Source organism: Myotis nattereri (genome assembly GCF_964212035.1).
Source record: "Myotis nattereri genome assembly, chromosome: 16".
Taxonomy (NCBI): domain Eukaryota; kingdom Metazoa; phylum Chordata; class Mammalia; order Chiroptera; family Vespertilionidae; genus Myotis; species Myotis nattereri.
The window spans coordinates 24206294-24230893 of NC_138091.1; the positions used below are offsets into that span (position 1 = coordinate 24206294).

At 52.8% G+C, this 24600-nt stretch overlaps 1 protein-coding gene across 1 annotated transcript in view; it reads left to right on the forward strand.

Moving 5' to 3' along the window:
* The first annotated feature begins 2056 nt into the window (after positions 1-2056).
* MYO18A (myosin XVIIIA) overlaps positions 2057-24600 on the forward strand; it is a 96579-nt gene continuing 74035 nt past the window's right edge. The window contains exons 1-2 of the mRNA XM_081109558.1: positions 2057-2168; positions 12686-13764. Of these exons, the coding sequence (XP_080965684.1) occupies positions 12766-13764 (999 nt within the window). The 5' untranslated portion in view covers positions 2057-2168; positions 12686-12765. The remainder of the gene's footprint in view (positions 2169-12685; positions 13765-24600) is intronic.

Here is a 24600-nt window from a genome sequence, read left to right on the forward strand (position 1 = left end):
CCTAAATGTGGACACACATAAATAAAAGTTGTTAATATGCTTGTTCATTCCCTGCCGTGATGTAGGGAAAAGAACCAAGTGAGCCACACCAGCCAGGGCTTATGGTTGAGTTTTAAGAGTGTTTTGTATATTTTGGGTGAGTCTTTTTTTCCGATGTATCTTTTGCAAATATTTTCCCCCGATCTGTGGCTTGTCTTCTCATTCTTTCGATATTATCTTTTGCAGAGAAGTTTTTAATTTTAATGAAGTCCTACCTATCAATTCTTTCTTTAGGAATCATACCTTTTGGCATTGCATGTAAAAATTCATCGCTACACCCAAGGTCATTTAGATTTCTTCCTATGTTATCTTCTAGCAGTTTTAGGTTTGTGTTTTGATCTATGATCCATTTTACTTTTTTTTTGAAGAATGTAAGGTCTGTGTCTAGATTCATATTTTTGCCTGTGGGTGTCTAGTTTTTCTAGCATCATTTATTGAAAAGACCATTTCAATAAATGATCTTTTTTGTTGTTGAAAAGACTAAACTCATTTAATTTTCAAAACACACTTTGAGACAGGCACTGTTATTAGCGCCATTATTTTCAGATAAAGAAACTGAGGCACAGAGAGGTTTTTATAGATCACCCAGGGTAACACAGCTAGTACTTGACATAGCTGGGATTTGAACTAGCAACCTGGTCCCAGAGTCCATGTACTCAATCCCTAGCTACAACAATAATGTCCCCCTCAGAGGTTTGTTGTGAGGAATAGAGATAGTGTCTAGCACATAGTGGGTGCTCAGGAAGCAGTAGTGAGTCATTGTTCTACCCAGCCTTCAAGGTTCCACTCAAATGTCAAGTCCTCAAAGCAGCTTTTGTTCCATCCCCCTTCCCCCGAGCCCCCATTTGAGGCCCCTGGAGAGAGGTTCTATGTCTTATTTCTCTGTGTCCCCCAAAGTGCCTGATGGGGCGCTTGGCACTTAGTGGCTCTCAGTAAATGTTTGTTGAGTTTGGTCACATGCTATTCTTTTATCTACAACACATATCCTGGGTGTGGTCTATGCCTCACGATCTCCCCGCTCTCATTCAGTTCTTTGCTCCTGAGCCCTCTCCCTCCAGCCTTCCTGGGCCTGTCAGGTTGGGCCACCTCTGCCTGGAGAAGTTCCTGGTTGGGCTGTCTATGGAGGCAACTGCCCTTGTCTGCTACACCTTCTCTTGAACGACTCTTTTCCGTTTCTTCCACATTCTGAGGTCCCCACTCTAATATGAACACTGCCTCTAGGAGTGTCTTCATCTCTTCTCTTTCCTTCTCTCTCTCCTCTCTTTCCAAACTCAAGACAAAGCACCTGCTCCGGAGGCCTGGTCTCTAAATGCCTCTGGCCTTTGCCAGGCAGGCTAACGTTCCTTCTCACTGGGTAGATCAGCTCTCTGGAGATTTACAGAACATGGGAGGCTCAGGGGCAGGCCTCATTCAAAGAGCCTCTGAAAGGGGTTAATCTTGGCATTGTCGGCCGTAAGGCGTGAGTGCCGCTTATGGCTGTGTCCCCTGGGCCTTGGCACACTCCCAGGCAGCTCCCTCTGAGGCAGGGCGCTTTCAGATCAAGCCACCAGACACCTGTGTCCACCTTGGGAGTACATTCCTCCAGTCCCACCTTGGACAGGACAGGCGGTGTCTGCTTTGGACGGGGCCATCTGGCACCATGGAGCAGCGCCCTATGTCTGCCTCTGCAGAGCCACCCTGGGGAGATGTGGCCAGCAAGACTGCTGCTTCCTCTGTACAGCATTATCCTGGGCAGCACCCTCTCGGACACAGCAGAGCCCCGTGCCCGCCTTGGACCGAACCTGTTCTACACATTCAGCATGACCCTGTGCCTGCCCTGGGGATGCCCAGCAGCCTCTAGTGCCCGGTGCAGGCAGGACCTCAGGCAAGGCCTCTCAGACACGAACAGGGGTCCCCGGGGCGGGGAGGGTGCTCGCAGGGCCCGCTCTGGAGGCGCGCCCAGGCGCTGCCCGGAAGGCCGGGCATTTATCCCCGGAGTCGCCAGCAGGGAGCTCCCTTTCGGCTCCGCTCGCGCGGCCGCGGGGGGCGGCGCTGGGTTGCGCCGCGCTGCGCTCCAGCCCGGACCCGGCCGGGGCCGCTGGATGCCGCGTCTCCGCTTGTGCTGCCTGCCGGGCCGGCTCCGGCGGTCGGTGAGTGCGGGGCGGCGCGGGCAGCCGCCTGCAGGGCCCGGCGGGGCGGCGAGGCGGGCTCGGGCCGGGAAGGCGGGCGGGCGGGCGGCGGGGCCCGCCGGCTCCCGCTCCCCCCGTGTCCCCTGAAAGCAGCGGCCCGGACTCCCGGCTCCGTCTCTGGTCCCAGCGGCGCCGGCGGAGCTTGGCGCCCGAGAGTGGGGGCGATCGGGAGGGGCGGGGAGGGCGAACTCCGGCCCCCCTTGCCTGCTGGGGGGGTGGGGAGAGCCGGGGGCGGGGAAGCAGGGCAGGGTGGCTTTCAGTTTGGGGGGATTTGGGGCTCGGGGGAGCCCCTGTGGCCCTAAGCTGCGGGGTGGAGGCTGCAGCCTCGGGGGGTAGGGGCTTCTCGGAGCCAGGCCCCGGTCCCCCAGACGGACCGACCCACCGAGCCTCTGGAAGGCGGCCGGGAAGGCGAGCACCTCCGCCGAGCCCTTTATCCCTCCCAGCGGCCTTCACCCTTTCACTGCCAGGCCGACAGCGGGCTGCTCTCGAAGGAGCAGCTGCCAGACAGCTGGCTAAACAATGGAGACCCCGCTTCCCCAGGCCCCCTCCCCTTGGGACCGAAGATGGGGGCGGCTGGGTGCATGGGGAGCTTTGGAGATTAGGGCGTGCAGGCTGTCCCCGGTGACTGGCTGCTCACCTCACCTTTTCCTGCAAAGGGGTGGGGTGTGTGTGGGTAGGTCGGACAACCTGCCCCAGGCCTCCGGGAGAGCCTGCCCCGACGCCCCGCCCTGCTAACCTGTCACGCCAGTTGTTTCAACAATGGGTAGGGGAGGTGGTCAGGTTAGCTGTCCCCCACCCCCGCTGGGGGTTGCTGCTGGGGGACCAAACCGGGTGAGGAATGGGTCATGTTCCTGGCTGCGATAAGGCCTGCAGGGACACACCACACATTGGGGCTTTGTTGTGGGGGTGGGGTTTGGGGGTGTCACCCTGTGGCAAGGCACATGTGCCCTGCTGATTAGTTGCAAAGACTGCAGCCGGAATGAGCTGGGGGTGGGGTGGGGGAGGCATCAGGTTCTAGCGGTGCTCCTTCTGCCTGGCTTCGCATGAGTTTGACAGTGGCCTCATGGTTTGTGTTTGTGTAGGGAGACTTGGAATGATGCTTCCTGGGAGGAGCTCTCTCTCCTGCCTGGGGCCTTCCTGCCCTCAGAGGGTCCCCCAAGCGTCTGGAGTTGGATTCTCACCCCCATTCACCTTGCCCATAATGACTTGGGCTGGTTTTCGAGGTTTCGTTTTATCTTTTGAGTGCCTGGCCCATCTGTGGCTGAGGAGGCCTTGTCAGTCCCCCTGAGTTTGAAGAGTGTATGCATTGGGCCAGGCTGGAAGGGAGGAAACACATCCAGGCAGTTAAGAGTCAGATCACCTTAGCTTAGCAACACATTGACTGGAGAGGGTCAAGCTCCCTTTCTGTGTACTGATCGGGTCTGGAAGCCCTTTTTCTTTTGGGGTGGGGGGGGGGGCGGGAGCAACTAGGTATCCTGTTGTCATGGCAATGGGCCCGGCCTTGCCTAACTGTTCTCCTCCCTTTTGGTTCAGGGGCTCCTTTCTATATGGGGATACTGAAAGTTGCTCTCCTGAGGTCCCTGGCTTCCTGCCGGCCTCACTGGCTCTTTGTCAATGGCCTGCCACCTCCTCAGCTTCCCCTCTGATGAGGTCTTTCCAGGAAACATCCTCCTGTTTGCTGGACATGACTGGTTATATATAGCCCTGGGTGGAGGTGTGTGTGGCCATTTGGGGCTGGGGACACTGGAGTTGGGGCCTCAATTCCAGGAAGACAGTAGGGGAAGCTATTGTGTTGGGGGCTTAGGGGACTGAGAAGGGTTGCAGGCGGGGGTGGGAGGGATAGCATGCTGGTGGTCACTTCCTTCGGGAGCCTTGAACTTTGAACAGTTGATGACCTGGTGCCCGGCAGCTCTGATCATCTGGTTTGTTTACTCTTTCCCAGTCTGGCTCAGGTGCCAGGGTGTGTGCCTGAGGGCTTCCTCCCATGCGCCGGCTCTCCTCAGCTGCCCTCACTCTGATAGCGCCTTTCCTGACTCCTGCCTGGCCCCTCAGCCTCACTGCCTGGCAGCCGGGCAGCCAGCCTGTTGCCTGGAGCTCCCTTCACTGGCCCAGCTTGAAACTGCTCATTGAGGGGTGCATGTCTCTTCAGAAGTTGGGCCTGAAAACTCTGAGGTCCCCCCACCCCCTCCCCAGAGGCAGGTACCTGAAGGCAGACAGGGCGGGGCAGAGCTGGAGCTGGTCTGAAAGGGAGAATCCACCCTCCTGGGTGGAGCAGGGAGTTGTTGGAACTAAGGGAGGCTTGATCCCTACTTGGTGTGTCACAGGTCTCCAGGGCAGCAGTGCTGTCCTTGCTCCTTCAAACCCAAGGTCTGTCCTCAGCCAGACCTCCCTCGCCTGACGTGGACACCACAGGCTGGAACCAGAGCACCCATGTGAGCAGGGCCCTGTTGGTGGCCTTGTCCCAGGCCTCTCCTGGGTTTGGGGGGTAATGCTGAGGTAGTTGAAAGGTGTGAGGGGATCAGAGGCCCAGTCCGCTTTGTACTGTGATTGACAGGTTCCCGCAGGACTTGGGTGGGGCTTCATGGAACTTTGAAGTCCTGCTTTGGGTCAGGCTCCCGGGTGCTTTAAGATCTGCTCACTGCACCTCACCCCTCATCACCGTTTTTTTTTCTTTCTTTTTTTACCCCCATCACCATTTTCTGAGGTGGACTGAATCAGAGGGTGGGGTGGTGCAGTGGTAGGAGCTGGATTGGGAGGGTGGGGAGCAACCCTGGAAAGCCCCTCTCCTCTTGCTTTCCTGCCCTTTCTCTGGAGATAGGAATTGTTTGGCTAATAAATTATCCACATTCCTTTGACATTTCAAATAGCTGAGAGTCAGGCAGCAGTTTAAGTTGTGGACTGACGATTTTACAGGGCCCAGGGCCCTCTCTCTCTGCCAAGTACTTTTATCGTCACTTACAAGGGATTGTTTTTTCATTATCCTCTGATATTCCGAGATATTGGATGAAGGGCTCACGGTCACACAGCAAGGCGGAGGCAGGCCAGGATTAGAACCTGCAGTTTGTGGTTGAGCAGCATACCTCTCCAGCAATGGGCCAAGTCTGAACTCTCAGGCCCATAGTTGAAATAGCTGAGGCCCGGAGAGGGGACGGGACTTGCTCAAGGTCACACAGAAGGTGGGTGGGGATGGTTGTGTTTACTGAGTTCAGCGCCCAGCGGGCTGCGGCAGGCTCCCCATGGAGCAGAGGCGGTTCACCTGCAAGAGCAGCCCCGGACCTGGACCTGGACCTGGACCTGGCTGGGCTGCGGGCACCTCTCCGGCTCCGGGCCCTGCTGCCTGGCAGTGCTTGGCGGCTGCTGGTGCCCGGAGCGGCGGCGGGCAGGGAAGGGCGTGGGGAGCCGGCGGCGGGCGGGCGGGCGGGCCGGACGGCCAGCTGATGTCATGTGAGAAGCGTGCGGGCGGATGAGGGAGCACACCTGGAGCCAGGGAGCTCCATGTGACCTGGCGGTGAGTCACGGGCTCTGCGGAGCTCAGCACAGCCGCCGGGAGCAGCTCGGCCGGCCGCAGGCACAGGCGTCCTCCTGCGCCGCCCGCTCTCTCGGGCTGGGCCCCCCGCCGGCCGGCCGGCCAGGTGCCCTGGGAGCCCCACCGGCCCCCTTCGCAGCCCTCAGCCCCCGGTGGGCCCGCGCTGAGATGCAGGCCTCGGGGCTGTAGGAAATGGCCACTCGGGGAGGTCAGAGGCCAAGCGAAAGAGGCCGGCTCTCTTGGGAAAGCATTTCCTTTGTATTTATTTATGAGTGTGGTCTGGGGTGGGGAAGGGGGGACTGACCCTTTTAAGTATCCACCCACGGCAGCCAGGCCCGGGGGCCCTCGTCTTGCGATTCTAACGCTATAGTTTCCATTTCCTGGGGTTTCTACTGTGCCAGCTGCAGGGTGACCCATTTAAATCTGTCCCCTCTTAAAGCCACAAGACAACAGGGCCATCTATTTTAGCCAAGTCCCCCAAGCCCCTGACATTTTTTCAAGGCGTGAGAGGGCAATTCTTAAAGTTCCCATTGCAAATCTTGTTTACAGCTTTCGTGCTAAGTTGATTGCTTACTGCTTCGTCAAACCTTTCTTTTTTCTTTTTCGTTTTTAAAAAAAATCTTCACAGTCACGAAAGTAACATGCTGAAAAAAGGTTTAATGCAGGAAGTGTGCTCCATAGAGAGACAGTGTTATCCCTCTTTGCCACTACTCCACAGAGAAAACCACTGATGAATTATTGTCATGGATCTTTCCAGACTATTTCAAAAGCTTGTTATATGTATTTTATATATTATATATATTTATAGGTTAAGATCTTATATGTTATACAAATATAACTTTATAAAAACACTTAAAAATATTTTTTCTGTAGGAAATAAAGAACATGCACAAAGGTAGAAGAAAAATTATATAAACTCCCACTATCTAAAGTCTTAGATTTAAATACACACACACCTACCAGCTAAATTTTCTTATTGTAAAAAATTAAAACAATACAGATAACACACAAGTCTGTTTTGACTCTTCTGAAATCCCTGTCTCTTCCATAGAGCATACGTTTTTCTATGAATATGCAAATATTATACATAACGGAAATTTATATATATGCACACATATACATAATTTTTTTAAAAATTCATAAAAATTATATACTATCTGGCAACTTGCTTTTTTCACTTAATAACATACTATAAAATCTTTCTAGGTCAGCATATACAAATCGACGTTATTCTTTTTAATAACTGCCCAGTTCTATAATTTAGCTATTCCTCCAGTGATGGTCATTTATAGTGACAGCGTTTTGCTATGATAAACAATGCTGCAAAGGTTAGCCATGTTTATTGTGTGAATATATCTATAGCTGTCTTATAAGAGGAACTGCCCAGTCAAAGACTATGTACATTTAAATATTTTCATAGGGACCAACTTACCCTCCTTATACCAATTTATACTCCTACCAGTATGTATGAAGTGCCCTGCTTCCCATCCTCTAATTTATTGATATTATTAATCTCGGTAGTTTTTTACTAAACTGCTAAGTGAACAATGATATACCTCTTCTATTTCACATGTCTGAATATTACTGCTCATGCTTGTTGGCCGTTCGTATTTCTGCCTCTCTGAGTTGCCTGTGCTTATCCCTGGCAGTAACTATATGGGACCTCTGGACTTGAGCCAGCGTGGTCCAGATTGGCCCTGTGCTCACTGGATTGCCTTCACTTCTTGGGCTTTACTTTCTATATATAAAGGTCCTATCCAGCAGTGAGACTCTGTGCCTAGACTTATTTTAGTCACACTCGTGCTGATAGTTATTTGTGTACTTTCCTCTCCTCTCTACCAAGTCCCCCCTCTACTCTAATGGTAGTCTACACATCATTAAGTGGAGTTCAGTCCCATGTAGATGGTGAGAATATGTCCTGCTTCTATTAGTTACCGTTCTTGAGGGCTTACTCTGAGCTAGGCATTATATGAAGGGCTTCTATACATATCTCATTTAATTCCCATGCCTTATGTGGTAGGTACTATTATTATCTCCATTTTACAAAAGGAAAAATGGAGGCACAGAGGCCTTACGTAACTTGTCCAAGATTGTGTAGCTATTAACTTGAATTTGTTCCTAGGTTTGTTACCTGATATCTGAAACCTAAGCTCTTTCATTAGTTTTATTTATCTTCTATCCCTTGCATTTAATAGGTGCTTGATACATACATATTTCCCCAATATTTTATTATAAAGCTCTGTAAGCATTTAGAAAAGTTAAAGAATTTTATAGTGAACAACCCCCATATCCTAGATTTTACAATTAGCACTGTCCTTGCTTTATCACATATTTATCCCTTGATCTATTCATCAAGCTATCTTACATATTTTATGCAGCTCAAAGTAAACTGTAGACATCATACTTTGCACCAAATACTTTAGTATACATATTATTAACTAGAGTTCAATACTTACTTACAATTCTTTTTTCTTTTGATTGAATATTTCACACAATGAAATACACAAATCTATGTGCACAATTTGATGACTATTGATGAATATATACACCTGTTGATCCAACCCCCTATCAAGATATGTAACATGAGCATCACCCTGGAAAGTCTCCTCATGCCCTCTCTCAGGCAATCCCCACCGCCATCCATACTCCCACCTCCCAAAGGTATCACTGTTCTGAGTTTTTTTCCAGCTTAGGTTGGTTTTGCTTATACTAGAACATCATATAAATAGTACTATACCAGCCCTGGCCAGTGTGGCTCAGTTGGTTGGACATCATCCCCTGCACCGAAAAGCTGCCAGTTCGCTGGTTTGATTTCTAGTCAGGACACATCGATGCTCGATTCACATTGATGTTTCTCCCTCTCCCTTCCTCTCTCTAAAAACCAATAAAAATATATATTTTAAAAACAGTACCATACCAGTATGTACTCTTTTGTTAAAGCCTTCTTTTACTGTGACTTGACATAATGTTTTTGAGATTCATCCCTGTTGTGTGTATCAGTAGTTGCTTTTATAAAAATATATATATTTATTTATTATTGTTTTTTAAAATCCTCACCCGAGGATATTTTTCCATTGATTTTTAGAGAGTGAAAGAGAGAAGGAAACACATAGAAATATAGATGTGAGAGAAACACATTGATTGGTTGCCTCCTGCACGAGCCCCAATCAGGGCCCAGGCCGGGGAGGAGCCTGCAACAGAGGCATATACCCTTGACTGGAATCAAACCTGGAACCCTTCGGTCCGCTGGCCAATGTTCTATCCACTGAACCAAACCGGCTAGGGCTAGTTTCTCCTTTCTTATTGCTGAGTAGTATTCCATTATATGAATGTGTAAATTGTTTCGCCTGTTGGTGAACTGATAGATGCATATTTGATTTGAATGGTCCTTGCCCTCAAAATGCTTTCTGTTTTAAAGTGATAAAGCAATTGAATTGACTGAGTCAATGGTACTTTGCTTTGATTCTGAAGATAGTAGGCTCACGATGATTTAGGTACATCCCTAATTTACATACATACTCTAGTTTACATGCATACTTTTTCTTCCCTTAAAATTAGGAAGACCTCCTGGAGTAGGGGGAGGGGAGAAAGGCAGAGAAGGAAGTCAGAAAAACTATAAGGTTGGAGAGAGTAAGAGACGAAGGGGGGCTGGTAGAAACTACAGCCTGGAATGGAGAATGGGGAGGTGGTGATATCATTGCTACTGGAGACGTTGGACACGAGGACAGCAGATGCTGGAAGGTCCGGGGTCTACAAAAAGACAACAGAGCCCAGGTCTCTAGTGAATTGGGTGCTGAGGAGCATAGAGCTGCACTACAGGTCTGACCCAGAAGGGGAAGGTTATAGGTAGCTTCAGGTATTTGGCCCTGGAGAGAACCCCGACCTCAGCCAGGCCTGGCAATTGTAGAGATGACAGTGGGGAATGGGTACCTTGTGAGCTGTCAGATAACAGTGGCAACACAGGGGGGATGAATGAAGGGCTGAAATGGACTCAGTCTCCAAAGGCCCCCGGGTTGGGATGAGAAGGGGTAACGTTAGCAGAAAGTTAATAACTAACCTGTGTCCACAAGAGACTTAGATATTTGGAATTTTAGAGCTAGAAGGGACCTAGATCACCTAGTTCAACCTTGAGCAAAGTGACAGGCTCAAGGTCCCCTGGTGACTTGTTGACAGATCCAGGCCTAGATACCAAATCCCCTAACATTTCTGGCCAGCACTGTCCCCTGCGCTGCTGCTGTGACTGTCTGTCTTCCTGCCTGTCACAATGACAGTGAGGGGCAAGCTTTTGCCAAGACAGGGGTTTACATGAAATTACTTTCCAGGGACCTTTCTAGCCCAAAGATTCTAGAATTTGGGGCCTCTTTTCTGTTGATACTGCTCAAATGTTTAGCCCCCAGCAAAGAGCCACGGTTGTGTAAGGATTGAAGAGTGAGAATCAGAGACCGAACGGTGTTTTGGTGGGACAGCGGTGAAGGCATTTGGGTTCTCTGTGGTTGAGTTGAGGCGGAGATACTCGTTCGTCCCCGCCAGGTCCCCGAGGTGGGTTTCTTTATTCATTTTCCCTCAGGTGGCCCCGGAGCCCTCTTCCAAACCAGCCCTTTAAGACAGTGCAAGTAGTGGTGGGTAAGGTGGGTAGCAACCAGCTGAAGATCTTATTTATGTCCTGGCATGTGGTGGGTCTATGCCACACCCCCATCAGTGGTTCAGGAGGAGACAGAGAGACTCCCCATGTCAAAGGATAGCCCTAAAGCAGTGATGGCGAACCTTTGAGCTCGGCGTGTCAGCATTTTGAAAAACCCTAACTTAACTCTGGTGCCGTGTCACATATAGAAATTGTTTGATATTTGCAACCATAGTAAAACAAAGACTTCTATTTTTGATATTTATTTTCTATATTTAAATGCCATTTAACAAAGAAAAATCAACCAAAAAAATGAGTTCTCATGTCACCTCTGACACGCGTGTCATAGGTTCGCCATCACTGCCCTAAAAAGATGTCTGCTGTTCGGCACTTCCCCAACCCAAGTCAGCCCAGACCCATCTGGCCAAGGTTGCCCCTGGCTGTGTGCCTCTTGGGCCCTAGATTCCTTGTCTTCCTACACCCAGGTAATGTGCATGAGCCTTTGGAACCAAAAAGTTCAGAGGGAACTTTGTTTTACCAGATAGAAACGGAGGTGGAGGAGAAAGGGGGTACCTGAGAGGTTCGCAGGGAGCTAGTGACCAGACCAGATTCCCCACCTCTTTGGATGTGTTCTACACCTGAAGATTTCTCTAGAACTGTACTGTCCAATCCTCTAGCCAAGCCACCTGGGGCTGATGAATACTTGAAATGTGGTTGGTCTGAATCGCAATGTGCTCTAAGCGTAAAATATGCATTGGATTTCAAGGACTTAGCATGGAAAAGAGGCTATAAGATACCTCAGTGTTTTCTATATAGATTACATATTAAGATGACAATGAATATCGGGTAGGTTGATTTCACCTGCTTCTTTTTACCTTTTAAAATGCGGCGGCTAGGAAATTTTACATTACATATGTGACTTGAATTATACTTCTTTTGGCTAGTGCTGCTGGAGGATACACTGCTCTCTCAGGAGCCACTGGGAGAGAGTGCTGGGCAGTTAGCCGGTGTACCTGGGCCCTTGGGAGTTCCTGGCCTTGATCCCTTTCTAGGCTCTGTATCTGGGTTGGAGGTCCCGCTCAGTAGGATGGGGAGCCTGCTTGGTGGTGGGGGTGGGGTACACAGAAAGGAAAGGCCGCTCCAGGGCCTTGCAGTAGGTCATTGCATCTAGAGTTCAGGGGGAAGGCCTTCATGGAGAGAGAACAGAAATGACATTTTGCTTCTAATTAGCTGGTATGGCCTACTTCCACCTCTTGTTCCCTGCTGGTTAGAACGAGAAAGGCCCTCTCCACTCCACCCCCATCGGTTTTTCTCACTCCTGTCCCGGTCAGGTGTGCATTGGGGCGGGAGTAGGTTGGCGCCATAGGCACACGTGCCCTGGAGCTGAGGTCTTCTCTCACCCGCCACAACTTTCCTCCTGAGGCTATATTTAGGTGTTGGTCTGGGGAAACGGATGTGAGTTTTTCAGGATCCTGTTTATCCAGTCGACCCCCTCCCCGCCCTCCCCCATCCCCACCACACAGCTGCCTGTCCTCTGTCCAGACTGGAACTTCCCCTCACTTCCCTCCCGGCTCCAATTTGGGTGCCCAGGACCTAGAAAGAAAACAATGTTTGCCATTGAATCCTGACAGTGCCACCTATTAGCTATTGGACAACTAACATCTACTTAATTTTTTCATGTGTAGAGATAATGATACTTTTCTTGCAGGGATGCTGTGAAGTTCAAACGAGGTAGTGTGTGTAAAGGGCCTGGCATTATGCCTGACAAGTGGTAGCCATTAAGCAAGTGTTGGTTCTTTGAGGTCCTCCTCTGTCGGGCAGTGGCTAAGGCTGCTGTTCTAGGGATACCGGGCTTAGGAAAGAGCCCAGGGGCATGCGATGTCTGTTGCCTTAAGGGACATTGGCTGTGGGAGGTGATGGTGCACAGAGTCTCTTTTCTTTTTCCCTTGTGTTTGCATCTTCAGTCAAGTCCCAACTTGGCTTAATGGCATCCCCTGGCCAGGAGGTCAGATCGCGCAGATGCCACCTCCATGCACACCCAAGCCTGGGCCTATCAGAGATCATAGGAAATGAGAGACTCTGGAGTTTGGGTTTTTACCACCTTATCTAAACCTCAAGTTTCCTTATTTGTAAAATGGGGGTAACAATAGACCTCCTCATAGCAGTGTTCTGAGGCTTCGCTTAACTGAGACAGTATTGTGGGAGGCAGAGAACCTGGCAGAGATCGCTGTGAGGGGTAGCTGTGCTCAGTAATTGGCCCCGTCTGGACTGGAGACGGGCAAGAGGCTCTGCTGGAATCACCTTTCTCTTTCTCTCTGTTTCTATCTGCAGCAGCAAGGTGGAACAGAAAGGCCCTGTGCTGAGCACCCATAATCCTCTGGGGGTGCCCCCCCCAAAACAGCACCCCCACCATGTTTAATCTAATGAAGAAAGACAAGGACAAAGATGGAGGGCGGAAGGAGAAGAAGGAGAAAAAGGAGAAGAAGGAGCGGATGTCGGCGGCAGAGCTGAGGAGCCTGGAGGAGATGAGCCTGAGGCGCGGCTTCTTCAACCTGAACCGCTCCTCCAAGCGTGAATCGAAGATGCGCCTGGAGATCTCCAACCCCATCCCCATCAAGGTGGCCAGCGGCTCCGACCTGCACCTGACTGACATTGACTCCGACAGCAACAGGGGCAGCATCATCTTGGACTCGGGCCACCTCAGCACAGCCAGCTCCAGCGATGACCTCAAGGGTGAGGAAGGCAGTTTCCGGGGCTCCGTGCTGCAGCGGGCGGCCAAGTTCGGCTCCCTGGCCAAGCAGAACTCCCAGATGATTGTCAAGCGCTTCTCCTTCTCCCAGCGGAGCCGGGACGAGAGCGCCTCTGAGACCTCCACCCCCTCGGAGCACTCTGCTGCCCCATCTCCTCAGGTGGAGGTGAGGACTCTAGAGGGACAACTGGTGCAGCATCCTGGCCCAGGCCTCCCTCGACCGGGGCCCCGGTCCCAAGTCCCTGAGCTGGTGATGAAACGGTTTCCGGCTGACCTGCGCTTGCCCCCCGTGGTGCCCCCGCCACCCCCTGCCCTCCGGGAGCTGGAGCTGCAACGAAGGCCCACTGGAGACTTTGGCTTCTCCCTGCGTCGCACAACCATGCTAGATCGGAGCCCCGAGGGCCAGGTCTATCGGAGGGTGGTTCACTTTGCTGAGCCTGGTGCGGGCACCAAGGACCTGGCCCTGGGGCTGGTGCCAGGTGATCGTCTGGTGGAGATTAATGGGCACAACGTGGAGAGCAAGTCCAGGGATGAGATTGTGGAGATGATCCGGCAGTCAGGGGACAGCGTGCGGCTCAAGGTGCAACCCATCCCAGAGCTCAGTGAGCTCAGCCGGAGCTGGCTGCGGAGTGGCGAGGGACCACGCAGGGAGCCGGCCGATGTGAGTGTTTCCCTTGGGACCTGGGCATCGAGGGATGAGCAGGGACTGGGTTGTTGATGTCTACTGTGATTGTACTTAGGTGGATGATCAGGGTACTCAAGAGCTGTAGTGAGAGCCTAGCAAGTGTGTGAGCGGTAAAGCCTGGCCACTCCGTGGGCTTCAGGGACCATTTACCTGGCTGGTGGGGAGAAGGCACCTCAGGTGGGGGCTATACACGGTCATACAAGCTTCATGATACAAGCGGGGGTTAGGGTTTGGGCACCATATTTCCTGAGCCCAAAATTGAGGCATGGAGGCTAACACATGCCAATTCCAGATATGAGAGACAGACAATCTCATATTCTGGACTAAAGTATAGGATTTCCATGTTATTTAGATATTGGAGGTGAAAAAAAAATAAGTTATGTCAAATCAGGGCTGTCATGGGACATCTAGGATGGACAGCTGCTTTGGTAGCTCCTGGGAAGATGATCTCAGGCCTCCTCTTGCCCCTGTGTGAGTGAGGAGTTGAATACCAGGTAAGGTTGCCGAGATAAGCAGGGGCCAAATCATGAAAGACCTTATAAATCGTGGTAGGAGTTTTGAGTTAACCCCATTGAAATGAGACCATTGTATGTTTTGAAGCGTAGGGGAGTGACGATCTGATTTATACAGATCACTTGTGCTCCCAGAGTTTTATTATCTTTCCTGGAGGAAGGCAATGCATGGACCTGGAAAAGTAACAGGGAATAAGCCTACAGAGATAGTATGACCTGATTATCCCTGAGACCCCTGCCCACACAAAGCAAAAGTGGGAGAGGGTGACACAGGCCCAGAAGAGATTGAGGTTAAAGGTATCCATCAGTTTAGCAAATACCTGTTTACTTCCCAAGGACCTACCCAATTTAACTCCTGGAAAGATGGTCTCTAGGGAGATGGAGATCTGTAACCCCAGCGGTCTCTTGATAGGTTGGCTCCTTACCAGTTTGGAATGCTCTGCCTGGTGGCAACCCCTGAAGGACAAGTTGGCCTCTGATCACCCCTCTCTCCAGCTGTGGCTTTTAGGACTGTACATGTCCCTGCAGCCTGACCAGCACATGGCCTGGCTAGGACCTTTCAGCCCTAAGTGACCAGCCAGATGTATCCAAGTCAGAAGTGGGAGGAAATGCTAAGGAAACAGGCAGAGTCCCGGTCCTAGCTTTCTCCCGGGGAGGGGAAGTGGCTGCTCAGATGGCTGCTTAGCCTAGCAGCATGTCGGGCCTGGAGGGCCTGGGAGCCGCAGGGTCAGACTCTGGCAGGAAGCACTGGAGTTGGGTTCCAGACCTTCCTTTACCCGGGGGCTGGTGGGGTCAGGCAGCTTTGCTAGTCAGGAAGGGGTAGTGAGTGGGAGGGAGCCTGTCGTAGAATCCAGGAAGGGGCCTGGACGCATTAATTCCAGAAATACATTGTGCACCTACTCTGTGTTAGCCACCAGGCTACACTGAACTTGGGGGACTTCCCCCAGCTTAGAGGGAGTCTTTATCTCAGCACCAAAGACCACACCATGTTGCCACGTCTGCCTACTTTCTCCCAGGCTAACATTGCCTTCAACAGATAGAACATTCTTCCTCTTAAAGAATGAGTCCCCTGGGGATTGTTGCCAGGTCCCCGCCGAACCACAGCACAGGCCTCTGTGGGGCTCAGGGCTTGGCATCGCAGGTGCTGTTCAGTTCTTCTCTTTATAGCACAGGATCATCCTGGCATCTCATGTTTCCCGGCCGCTCTCCTTCCCAACTAGCTGCTGTTACTGCATCCCTGGGGAAGTGGATGGTTTAGCTTTGGAAACCCCGGTGGATCCCACCTTCCAGCTGGTATCTCAGAAATGCTGGCTTGCTCTGGCCCATGGGGCAAGCCCAGCTGGTGCCCAGAGGACTTCTTCCCCCACCTCGGAGATCAAGCAGGGGACACAGTTGAAAGTCCCTTCCTCATGAGTCTCCTAGAACTGACCGGACAACAAGAAGCATAGGGCTGAAAGAAGCCCCACGTCTCCTCTTACCTGGGTAGGTGGTGGGGTCTCAGGCCACAATGGAGAGGAGCAGAATGAGCCTGGCATTCTGGTTTCCTGAGACAGACCCCGGAGCTGGTGAGGGAGTGCTGTAGCCTCGACTGAGGCTCTTATCCTCTATCTCCTCTTCCTCCCACTCCTACTCCTGCTCCTTTTCTTGGCAGCAGTTCTAATCCTAGTCCCATGCCAAGAAAAGAGCCTTCCCACCTCCTCCATGCTCCCGGGCGGGGTACCCTGACAACTCTAGCCCCACAGGGACAGCTCTGGTGGCCACCCTGCCTGTCAGGCCATCCATCAACTGTGTCCACACGTTGCCTGTCCCCAGGGAGCTCTGAAGGAGCTGGCTAGCCATCTGTTCTCTTTCTGCACACAGATAGGGGCCAGGCCCCATGGCTCCTGTCCATGGCCTGCTCAGAAGGCCCCAGGGAGAGACAGCCCCTTGGGTTTCCTTCTCACATGGTTTGTGTGTCCAGAATGCTTGGCTCACACCTTGTTCATATGTCTCTGTAGCTGCCAGACAAGGCTCCACTGGGAGGAGGGGTGAGCCACAGTCGTCGGATAGACTTGGGACCTGATAGAAATCACTCAGCAAGTCTGAGAGAAGCAGCCCTTCTTCCGCCATCTATTCCTCCACTCATCTGTCTACTAAACACACGTTTGTGGAGCACGTCCTGTGTGGTAGGCCCTGGGACCCAGCCGTGTGCAGCACACAATCCCAACCTCCAAGATGGAATCAAAGAAGGATGTACACCCACCCCCAAGGAACTCAAAGCCTAGTGGGAGAGATGGTCAAGTAGCAGGTCATCAAATGACATTGCCATTTGAGAAGGTCAGCGAAGGACCAGTACGGGGTACTAGGGAGCACAGAAGGGAACTTCAAGTCTAGTCTTTGGAATGAATCAGAGAGAGAGCTGACATATAGGGGAGGCAAACGGAAGGAAAGGACTGTAATAGACACAAATCAGAGAGAGATGGACACACGTGGGGATAAGGCTTGGGGACAGCATAGGGGGACACTATTGAGAGAAGCAGCAAGAGAAGCAAGCAGGGGCCAGGTCACAAGGCCCTGAGAGTCATGCTAGGGAATGTACACTCTAACCTAAGGGCACGTAGCCATTTAATCGGGGAGTGATAGGCACAGATTTTAGAAAATCTCTGGCTGTTTATGGGGAATCCTTTCGGGTATAGCAAGGGGGGGATCGTGAGGGAGCTCTTATAGTAAACCTAGTAGAGTGAATGGAGGCCTGAACTTAGAGAGAGGCATTGGAGATGGAAAGAGGTTTCAGATGTAAGCAACTGAAGTAGGCTCTAGAGCAGCCGTGGGCAAACTACGGCCCGCGGAGCCGAAAGAGCGGAGGGTTCTCTTGCTCTCCCCTCTGCTCCTTCACCAGCAGCAGTGTTAACATGTATTAGTTCACACAAACACTCCATCCATGCTTTTGTTCCGGCCCTCTGGTCTCCAGTTTAAGAACCCATTGTGGCCCTGGAGTCAAAAAGTTTGCCTGCCCCTGCTCTAGAGTCTTGGTGACCAACTAGGGTGAGGGAAGGAGGAGCGGAGGGGGTAAGTGTGACTACCAGGTTTGGGGGAGGATGCTAAATTCTTTCCATGATTCTTCAGGGAAAGTGTTTTGGGGGCATCTGTTTTGAGAAAATTATTCTTAACTTTTCTAAAGGCAAAAAGAGTTCCCTGAGTCTGATGAGATTAAGGAAGGTGTTGGTAAAGGGGTGGATCTTAAAACCCCAGTTGGATCAAAATTCTTCTCTCCAGTTCCATGAGTCTGGGTAGGAAAGTCAGTGCCCATTGAGAAGGAGTAGGGGCCGGGTGGGGACTAAGGTCTGGGAATAGGGAGAGCTGGTCGCTTCCATTTGTATCCTCAGTAGGCCCATCCTGGAGGCCAAGTGGATTGTCTGTGAACGTACGATGGTTCTGCTGAGCTCAGAAAAGCCCACCTGGCTAAACCCTGGCCAATGAGGTTGTTCTCCTGCTGCCAAGAGCCAGAGGAGCTGGCCTGCATGGGAGCCCTACCCAGAAAGCACTGCTTCCTGAGTTTATGAGCTTGTGGTAGGAGGGGAGGGGGGTGCTTAAAGGAAGGCCTACCACCCCTTCCCAGTCAAATCTAGTTTCCTGCGCCCTGTGGAGCTATCAGGCACTTGCTGGAGATCTGTGGTAGAGTGTCTTCTCCCATTGGACCTTGGGGTTTGTCCACAACAGTCACAGGGCTGTGAGGTTCCTTAAGAGGTCATCCTATCCATCTAAACCACCCGCACATTCAGGGGAACCTAGGAGAGTGCATGTCATAGTGGAAAGAACATGGACTTTGGAACCAGAAAGATCTGCTTGAGTTTTACCAAAGTCACCAAACTTTTGTGAGCCTCCGTGTACTCATTCCCTTGAACAGGACCAGGCACTGTACTGGGCGCTGGGGGGTTAAGTAAATAAAGTAGACTCTTTCCTTGAGGAAGCATAAGCATAAGTAAAGAAAGGCAACTCCGCGCATCATTGCTATCATAGGTGTCTGTACAGGTAAACAGTGGGGTGGGGAGGAGGACGTGGCCATGAGAAGAGGCCTCTGAGAGGATGGGACCCTTGTTCTCTATAAATGGGCCTTATTCTGTCCTCTCAGAACTTAAGAAGATGAAATCAAAGAAGGACGTACACCCAACTAACCCACTCCACATCCTCTGAGAAGGAGAAAGGGAGCCTTGTTTTTCACTTTGTGTACTCTCCTTTATGGGTCTTTATTTAAGAGTCTGTATGTATGCGGTGAGATCCCTTTGGCAGACTTTGGCAGGTCGGAAATGCCTAGGAAGATTAGTATCTTTCTCTCTGCCCAGTCTCTGAGGACATCCAGGGAAAGTAATTTTGCAGCCTCCTTAATTAATCCAGCCTAGTGTTCTCCCATCATGGCTCCTGGTAAGGTTTTCTTTCCAATAGGGACTCCTGATGCTTTTGTCCAGACTCTTTCACTGTAGGTTTTTGTTGTTTTTTTAAAAAGCCAGCTTAAAGGTGAGGTGGGCCCCTGGGTGTCCGCTAGCTTTTCCTAGCTTCTTAGAGCCCAGCTTCTCAGGCCTGTAGGCATGGAGACAGGCCAGACAGGGTTGCCTGGCTGGGGGAGAAGGGCAGGTCCCTTTGCCATAGTGGAAGCCCCACACCCCTGGGTGGAAAGTATTTGAGCCTCAGCAGCCTTGTCCACAGGTGCTGTCAGGAGTGGGGACTGCAGATTCCAAGGAACCTCGAAATGGTGCTGCTTCCAGATCCTCTGGGCCAGCTGCCGGCCAGTGGGCTTCCCCAGGGGCTCTGGTGGTGCTGGGTGCTGCCTGGGCTCAGAGTTCTAGAATGCTTCTGTTCCTCATGTTGCTCTAAATGATCCTTGGAGGGGTTTTTGTTTTTTAAACAGAACATTTTTACTTCATTTTGTGCCAAAGCTGCAGGCACTTCTGGCATCAGTCTCCCCATGTGAGAGCCCTGGCTTGGGGGCTCAAAGCAGGACTCAAACAGAGTTCTTTTGGAAATGAGGGGCCAATGGGTAGGTTCAAGGGCATGAGAACTGATGGGTGAAAGGTTTTTAGGGACATTTTGGAGGTTATCTACCCTGGATTGGAGGTTACATAAGGCCAGCAGGATAGAGTGGTGGACTAGGTCATTTCTATTCTGCTAGGTCTCCCTTCTCTGTCCTCATTCTGCCTTCTTCCCAGTGAGATGCTGGACAAACTGCAGCACCCTATGTGCCCTGACCACCCGGCCCGTGGGTGGTGGGCCCAGTGCCCAGGCCACATTGAACTGGGTGTGGGTACATGCCATGGTCATTGGTTGTTTTGCAGGCAGAGCTTGGAGCCCTGGTGCGGGGGCAGGGCCTTGGTTGAGGTAGCCTGCCCTGGCCCCTTGGGCCTTGGCCAGAACCCCTCTGGCCCACCCAGATCCCCTTGGCCACCCTGCCCTCTGCTCCCTTCTAATCTCTCTTATTTACATTGAAATGGTTCTGGAAAATACCAGATATGCAAACACCCAGACTGGGGGGTGGGTGAGGAGTGGGGTGAAGGGGGGTGTGTGGCGGGTGGGAACACAAGTATTTTAAAAATGCTGCAAATCTCTACAGTGTTTCCCAGAAACCACAAGCACGCGTTCTGCCTGCCAGCAGGGCTCCCGCCACCCCACTACTCCAAGCTGCTGGATTCTCCTCCCTGTAGCCTGGGGTGAGAGCAGCATCTGTGGGGGTAGGGACCGGTGACCCAGCTGGGGTGGGGGCACCCCTGCTGCCTGGGCAGGCTGCCTGGCGCCTCCGTTGTCAGTCCTGGGCAGTGGTACGGCTGTGCCCCAGGCACCCAGCAGCTGGCTCTGTGGGCGCCCACCATGCCAGATCTGCACTGCGAAGGAGTGGAGTCTTCATGGCTCCCGGCCTCCTGCTGAGCAGCTTGGAGGGGGAGGGGGCAGACGGACCCCAGCCAACCCTAGAATCCTGCGTGGTGTTTGGCAGCAGCTTCTGTTCTGTTAAATACAGGGGACAGTGTCAGCAAAGCTTATTTTGTTTTCAGTTGTTGGCTGTAGTCTGGTCGGGAAACCGTTTCCTTAGACCCAGGTCACCACTCTGGCTCCCTTGATCTCCCGCCATATGTTCCTCGGAATCAGGGCATGGCATGCTTCCCCATCGCGGCTCAGCCCGGCCACTCTGCAGAACGGAGGGTGCCTGTCCAGTGTTCTGTCTGGCATCCAGTAGAGTGTGTGGCACACACGTGCTGCCTAAGTGGTGTTTAATTGATCTGATAAAGATTCAGCTGAGCAGAAAGGCCTTGAGGAAAGGGCATGGAAACAGCAAGGATGAGGATTATGGCTGGCGTTTGCTGCACATCAGGCACTGTTCTAGGTGTTTTATACATATTAACTCACTTAATTTTCCCAACGGCCCTTTAGGTATTATAATAATCTCTACTTCCTCGGTGTGGAAACTGGATTACAGAGAGGTTAAGGTCAAGTAAACCACCTAAGATTTCAAGGCTGTTAAATGACTTGCCAGGATCTGAACTCAGGGCATCAGCTCCTTGCTCTTCACTAATGTGCTCTCTAGTAAGTCCTCCCTTAATGTCATCAATGGGTTCTTAGAACTGTGATGGAACGACGGATAATGAGACCAATTTTAGCAGAGGCTGATTGACATAAGCAAGAGTTACGTGCCTACCGCATCTCCTCAGTGTTATAATAAAATGACGCTGCACGAGATGACATTATTGGAGGACCTGCTGTACCAGGCAGGGGAAGGCAGTGCCTGGGTAGCCTAGCCCAGGCCTGGCCCTTCTGATTCCTGCTGCCCTAGAGGCCTCTTCTCCAGAAGGGACGGGAAGCCAGAGTGACTACACCCTTGCTCTTGTTCTGTGGACGGTGAGCGTAGAAGGTGTGGCCATTGCTCTCAGGCCCTCCTGAAGATCAACCAGAGGCTATGAGCCCGAGGGGCAGGCAGGCAGGGTTTCACCTGGTGGGAGCTGGGAGAGGTCCTGGCAGGAGAGGCCGAGGAAGAGTGGCGGCATCTGCCTTGGCAGCATTTGGGTGCGTCACCCAGAAGTGGTGGAGGGTGCACTTTTGCCCCTTCTGCATCTCCCCCGTGAGATCCTGGAAGGCAGGCGAGTTGCCCCCTCACCTCTTTGGCCCTTACTGACATACTAGTACCTACCGCCGCAGCCCTTGGGTTGGCAGGATCCCCGTTGTCACCTCTGACCACGAACGGGTCCTCCTCCGTTGCACGGGGCGGATACTGTTGTTTCCTAGCGCGCACTGTGGGGGAAGGCAAGGCGCACGGCCTGGCAGGGTGCCTAGCAGGTAGTGGGTGTGCAGTGCAGAGTTCTCATTTGCTGTTGCCATTGCGCTCCTGCTGTTCCTTCCGTCCGTAGTAATGCTCTCCCCTGCCCACCCTCATGCCCTCACACTCATGGGCTCGGTTTGAATATCACTTCCTCAGGGAAGCCTTCCCTGATCCTCCCCGACCCGGTCAGGTCTGCACTCTGGTGGCACCCCGTCCTTCTCCTTCATAGCATTCACCGAGATTGCAATTACGGAGTTGTCTCCTTTCTCCAGGGCTGGAGCACATCATGAGAACAGGGGCTCCTTTTTGAAGAAGATGGTTCTCTAGTCAGGAATTGGTTTCCCATCCTCTGTCTAGTTTTCCTTGTGTAGCTCAGGTTGGGTTCCTCAGACCCTCCCCGCTGGCCTGGGTGACCTGTCTGCAGTACATGACCATGCCCTGCCTCAATAGAGGCCAGAGGGAAACTGGGCCCCCCCACCCCAGAAGCCTGGGGGACCACAGTGGGCTGTGACTTGTCTGCAGACATTACCATGACTCTGTTTCTTGTGTCCCTGGCACTTGGCAGCTCCCACAGGCGTGGAGGAGAGATGGGCTCAGGCGTCTAGGAGCAGGAGCCTGGGGAAGGGGCTCTGGGAGGGGGGGTTCCTGGGGATGGCCTGTCTCCTGCCCCTGCACTGGAGCCCCCGGAGGCACAGCTTGGGTCAGAAGCACATGCCGGGTCACACCGTGTCCAGCCCTGGGAATATGGATTACAGAGGGGTGAAGGTTAAGTAAGTTGCCTTAGGTTTGTTGCCTAAGATCCCCCAGGGGGCCCTGGAGGAATGTGCCTGTCTTGCTGGCTGCAGGTCTCGGGAGGGGGCGGAATGTGGCCCTCAGGGCTCATGGCTTCCTCCTCCCTTCTGCTGCTTTCCCTGGCCGCCTTCCTGCTGGAATGCCACAGGCTGGGAATTTTCACGGCCAGGCTTTTTCCCAGTCAGAGCAACAGATTGCAGCTGGAGCCCGGGGACAGCTCCTGGCTGGGCAGAGGCTCCTGGAGAGGGCCATGGTGGATGCCAGGGCCGCCCTAGCTCCTCGCTCAGTCCCCACCCTCTTTGGAGATGCAAACATCTGTCTCCCCATTGGGCCGGGTCTGGGGGAACCTGGGCTTCTGGAGCTGTGGGGCTCCCGGAGAGGTCATGGGAGGCCTTGGGCACCAGAGACTCCACCTCAGTGAGGAGAGATCATGGCCATGGTCTCACTTCCTCCAGCCACGCCTGAGTCATGAAGGGAGCGGCCTCGGTTTCCGCCCTCAGGTGGGGCTGTGCCTGCCAGGCCCAGGCTCTCTGGCCCATGGAGGCACCCAGCCTTGGTAGGAGGTGGCGCTGCTGAGTGTGTCGCCTGTATCTGTCCTCCACTTGGTGAGCCTGGTTCCCTTTCCTAGTGACCTTTCTCCTGTGCCCTTTGTCCCCTGGGATAGTTTTGCTGGCTCCTCCCTCCCATTCCCATTTTTGCAGGGAGCTGACTCACTTCCTCTCTCCCTCCCCAACTTCTGTCACTGCCAGGCCCTGTGGTGTGCAGGGTACCCACAGGGAGGCAGCTTCCTCACTTCCCAAGCTCTTTTCTCTCTCTGGCAGCAGAACAGGCTGCCCCTGGCTCCGGGTAAAAGAGGGCTGGGGGTGGGTTGGAGCAGGAAGGGGCATGGCTCTGGACTCCAGGGAAGGCCAAGTGTGAATGGCCCCGGAGTCTTAGCACAATCAAGGCAGGTGTCAGGAAGCCTCAAAGAGCACCTGCTCCATGTCACACACACTGGGCTTGATTCTGTGGAGGAGAAAGGCTGAGGATGCCTCCTTGTGATCAGGGGCCCTCTGCCTCCTCTAGAGCAGAAGACATCTGCAGCAAGAGAGAGCTCAGCCCAGAGTGGCATGGGCTGGAGGCCAAGCAGTGACAGCCCCGTCAGGCACATGAGACAGGCACGACTCTGTGATACCCAGCTTCATGTCCAGCCCCATCACAACAAGGGGAAAATGTCTGGAGATGCCAGGGGAGCTTTCCAGGGATGTATCGAGGGGAAGGGCCTGATACTATCTCTTGTGTTTGTTCTTCTTGCTGGGGCCTGCAGCCTGCCCCTCCCCTCCCCTCCCCTCCCCTGCCTCCCTCATCTGCGGTCTGGTTTGATGGTTGAACTGATTGCAGAAGCACAGCTTCAGACAGTGAAAGATTTCCTCCCAAGTGGGCTGGTATCTCCTACCTCGCTCTCCCCGGAGCTGTCCAGGCTGTAGGAGCCTGAGTGCCTGGCACCTCAGGCACAGAAGACCCAGCCCATGCTGGGCCTGGCACAGCCTTGCACCCTTTGCTGCCGGTAGCCTAGGTTACCTAAAGGACACACGGGCGCAGGATAAGGTCCCCACTCACTTGGCCATGCATCAATATCAACGGAGACGTGGAGATGGGCCCACCGCCCGAGAAGCCTAGGGGACCGCTGTGGGCTGTCTTCCTGCAATCCAGTGACCAGCAAACACCCTGATTCCCCTGAGCGCTTGGCCTTGCCTGGCAGAGCCCCCTTGGCATGATTCTGGTGTCAGGATTTCTGGCAATGACAGCAGTCTCTTGTTCAGGTGAGGCTGAGGGTGGCAGGCAGGAACGAGGCTTGGGCTTGGGAAGGTGAGGGTATCAGCCTGACCACCCTGCCCTTCCTGGTGGGATGTGAACTATCCCCACAGGCACATAGATGCATGCAGCCTGCACGCTTCCCCCAGGGCCCTGAGCTTGGGTAGCAGAACCAGGCCCTGTGAAGGGACACCCAGCTTGGAAACGGACACACACACACACACACACACACACACACACACACACACTACAGACTTTAGTCTGGGTTATCCTTTTGTCCCAGACTCTTCCAAAACACGTCTGCAATCAGCTTCCAGTCCAGCCAGCCCTCACCTTCTCTGTCCGGAGGAAAGCTGGCCTCAAACTGGAGGGCCTGGGCTCTGGGTGGGGGGAGGCAGACTCTCCTAGCTTTTATCCGGGCCCTGGATTCTCTGC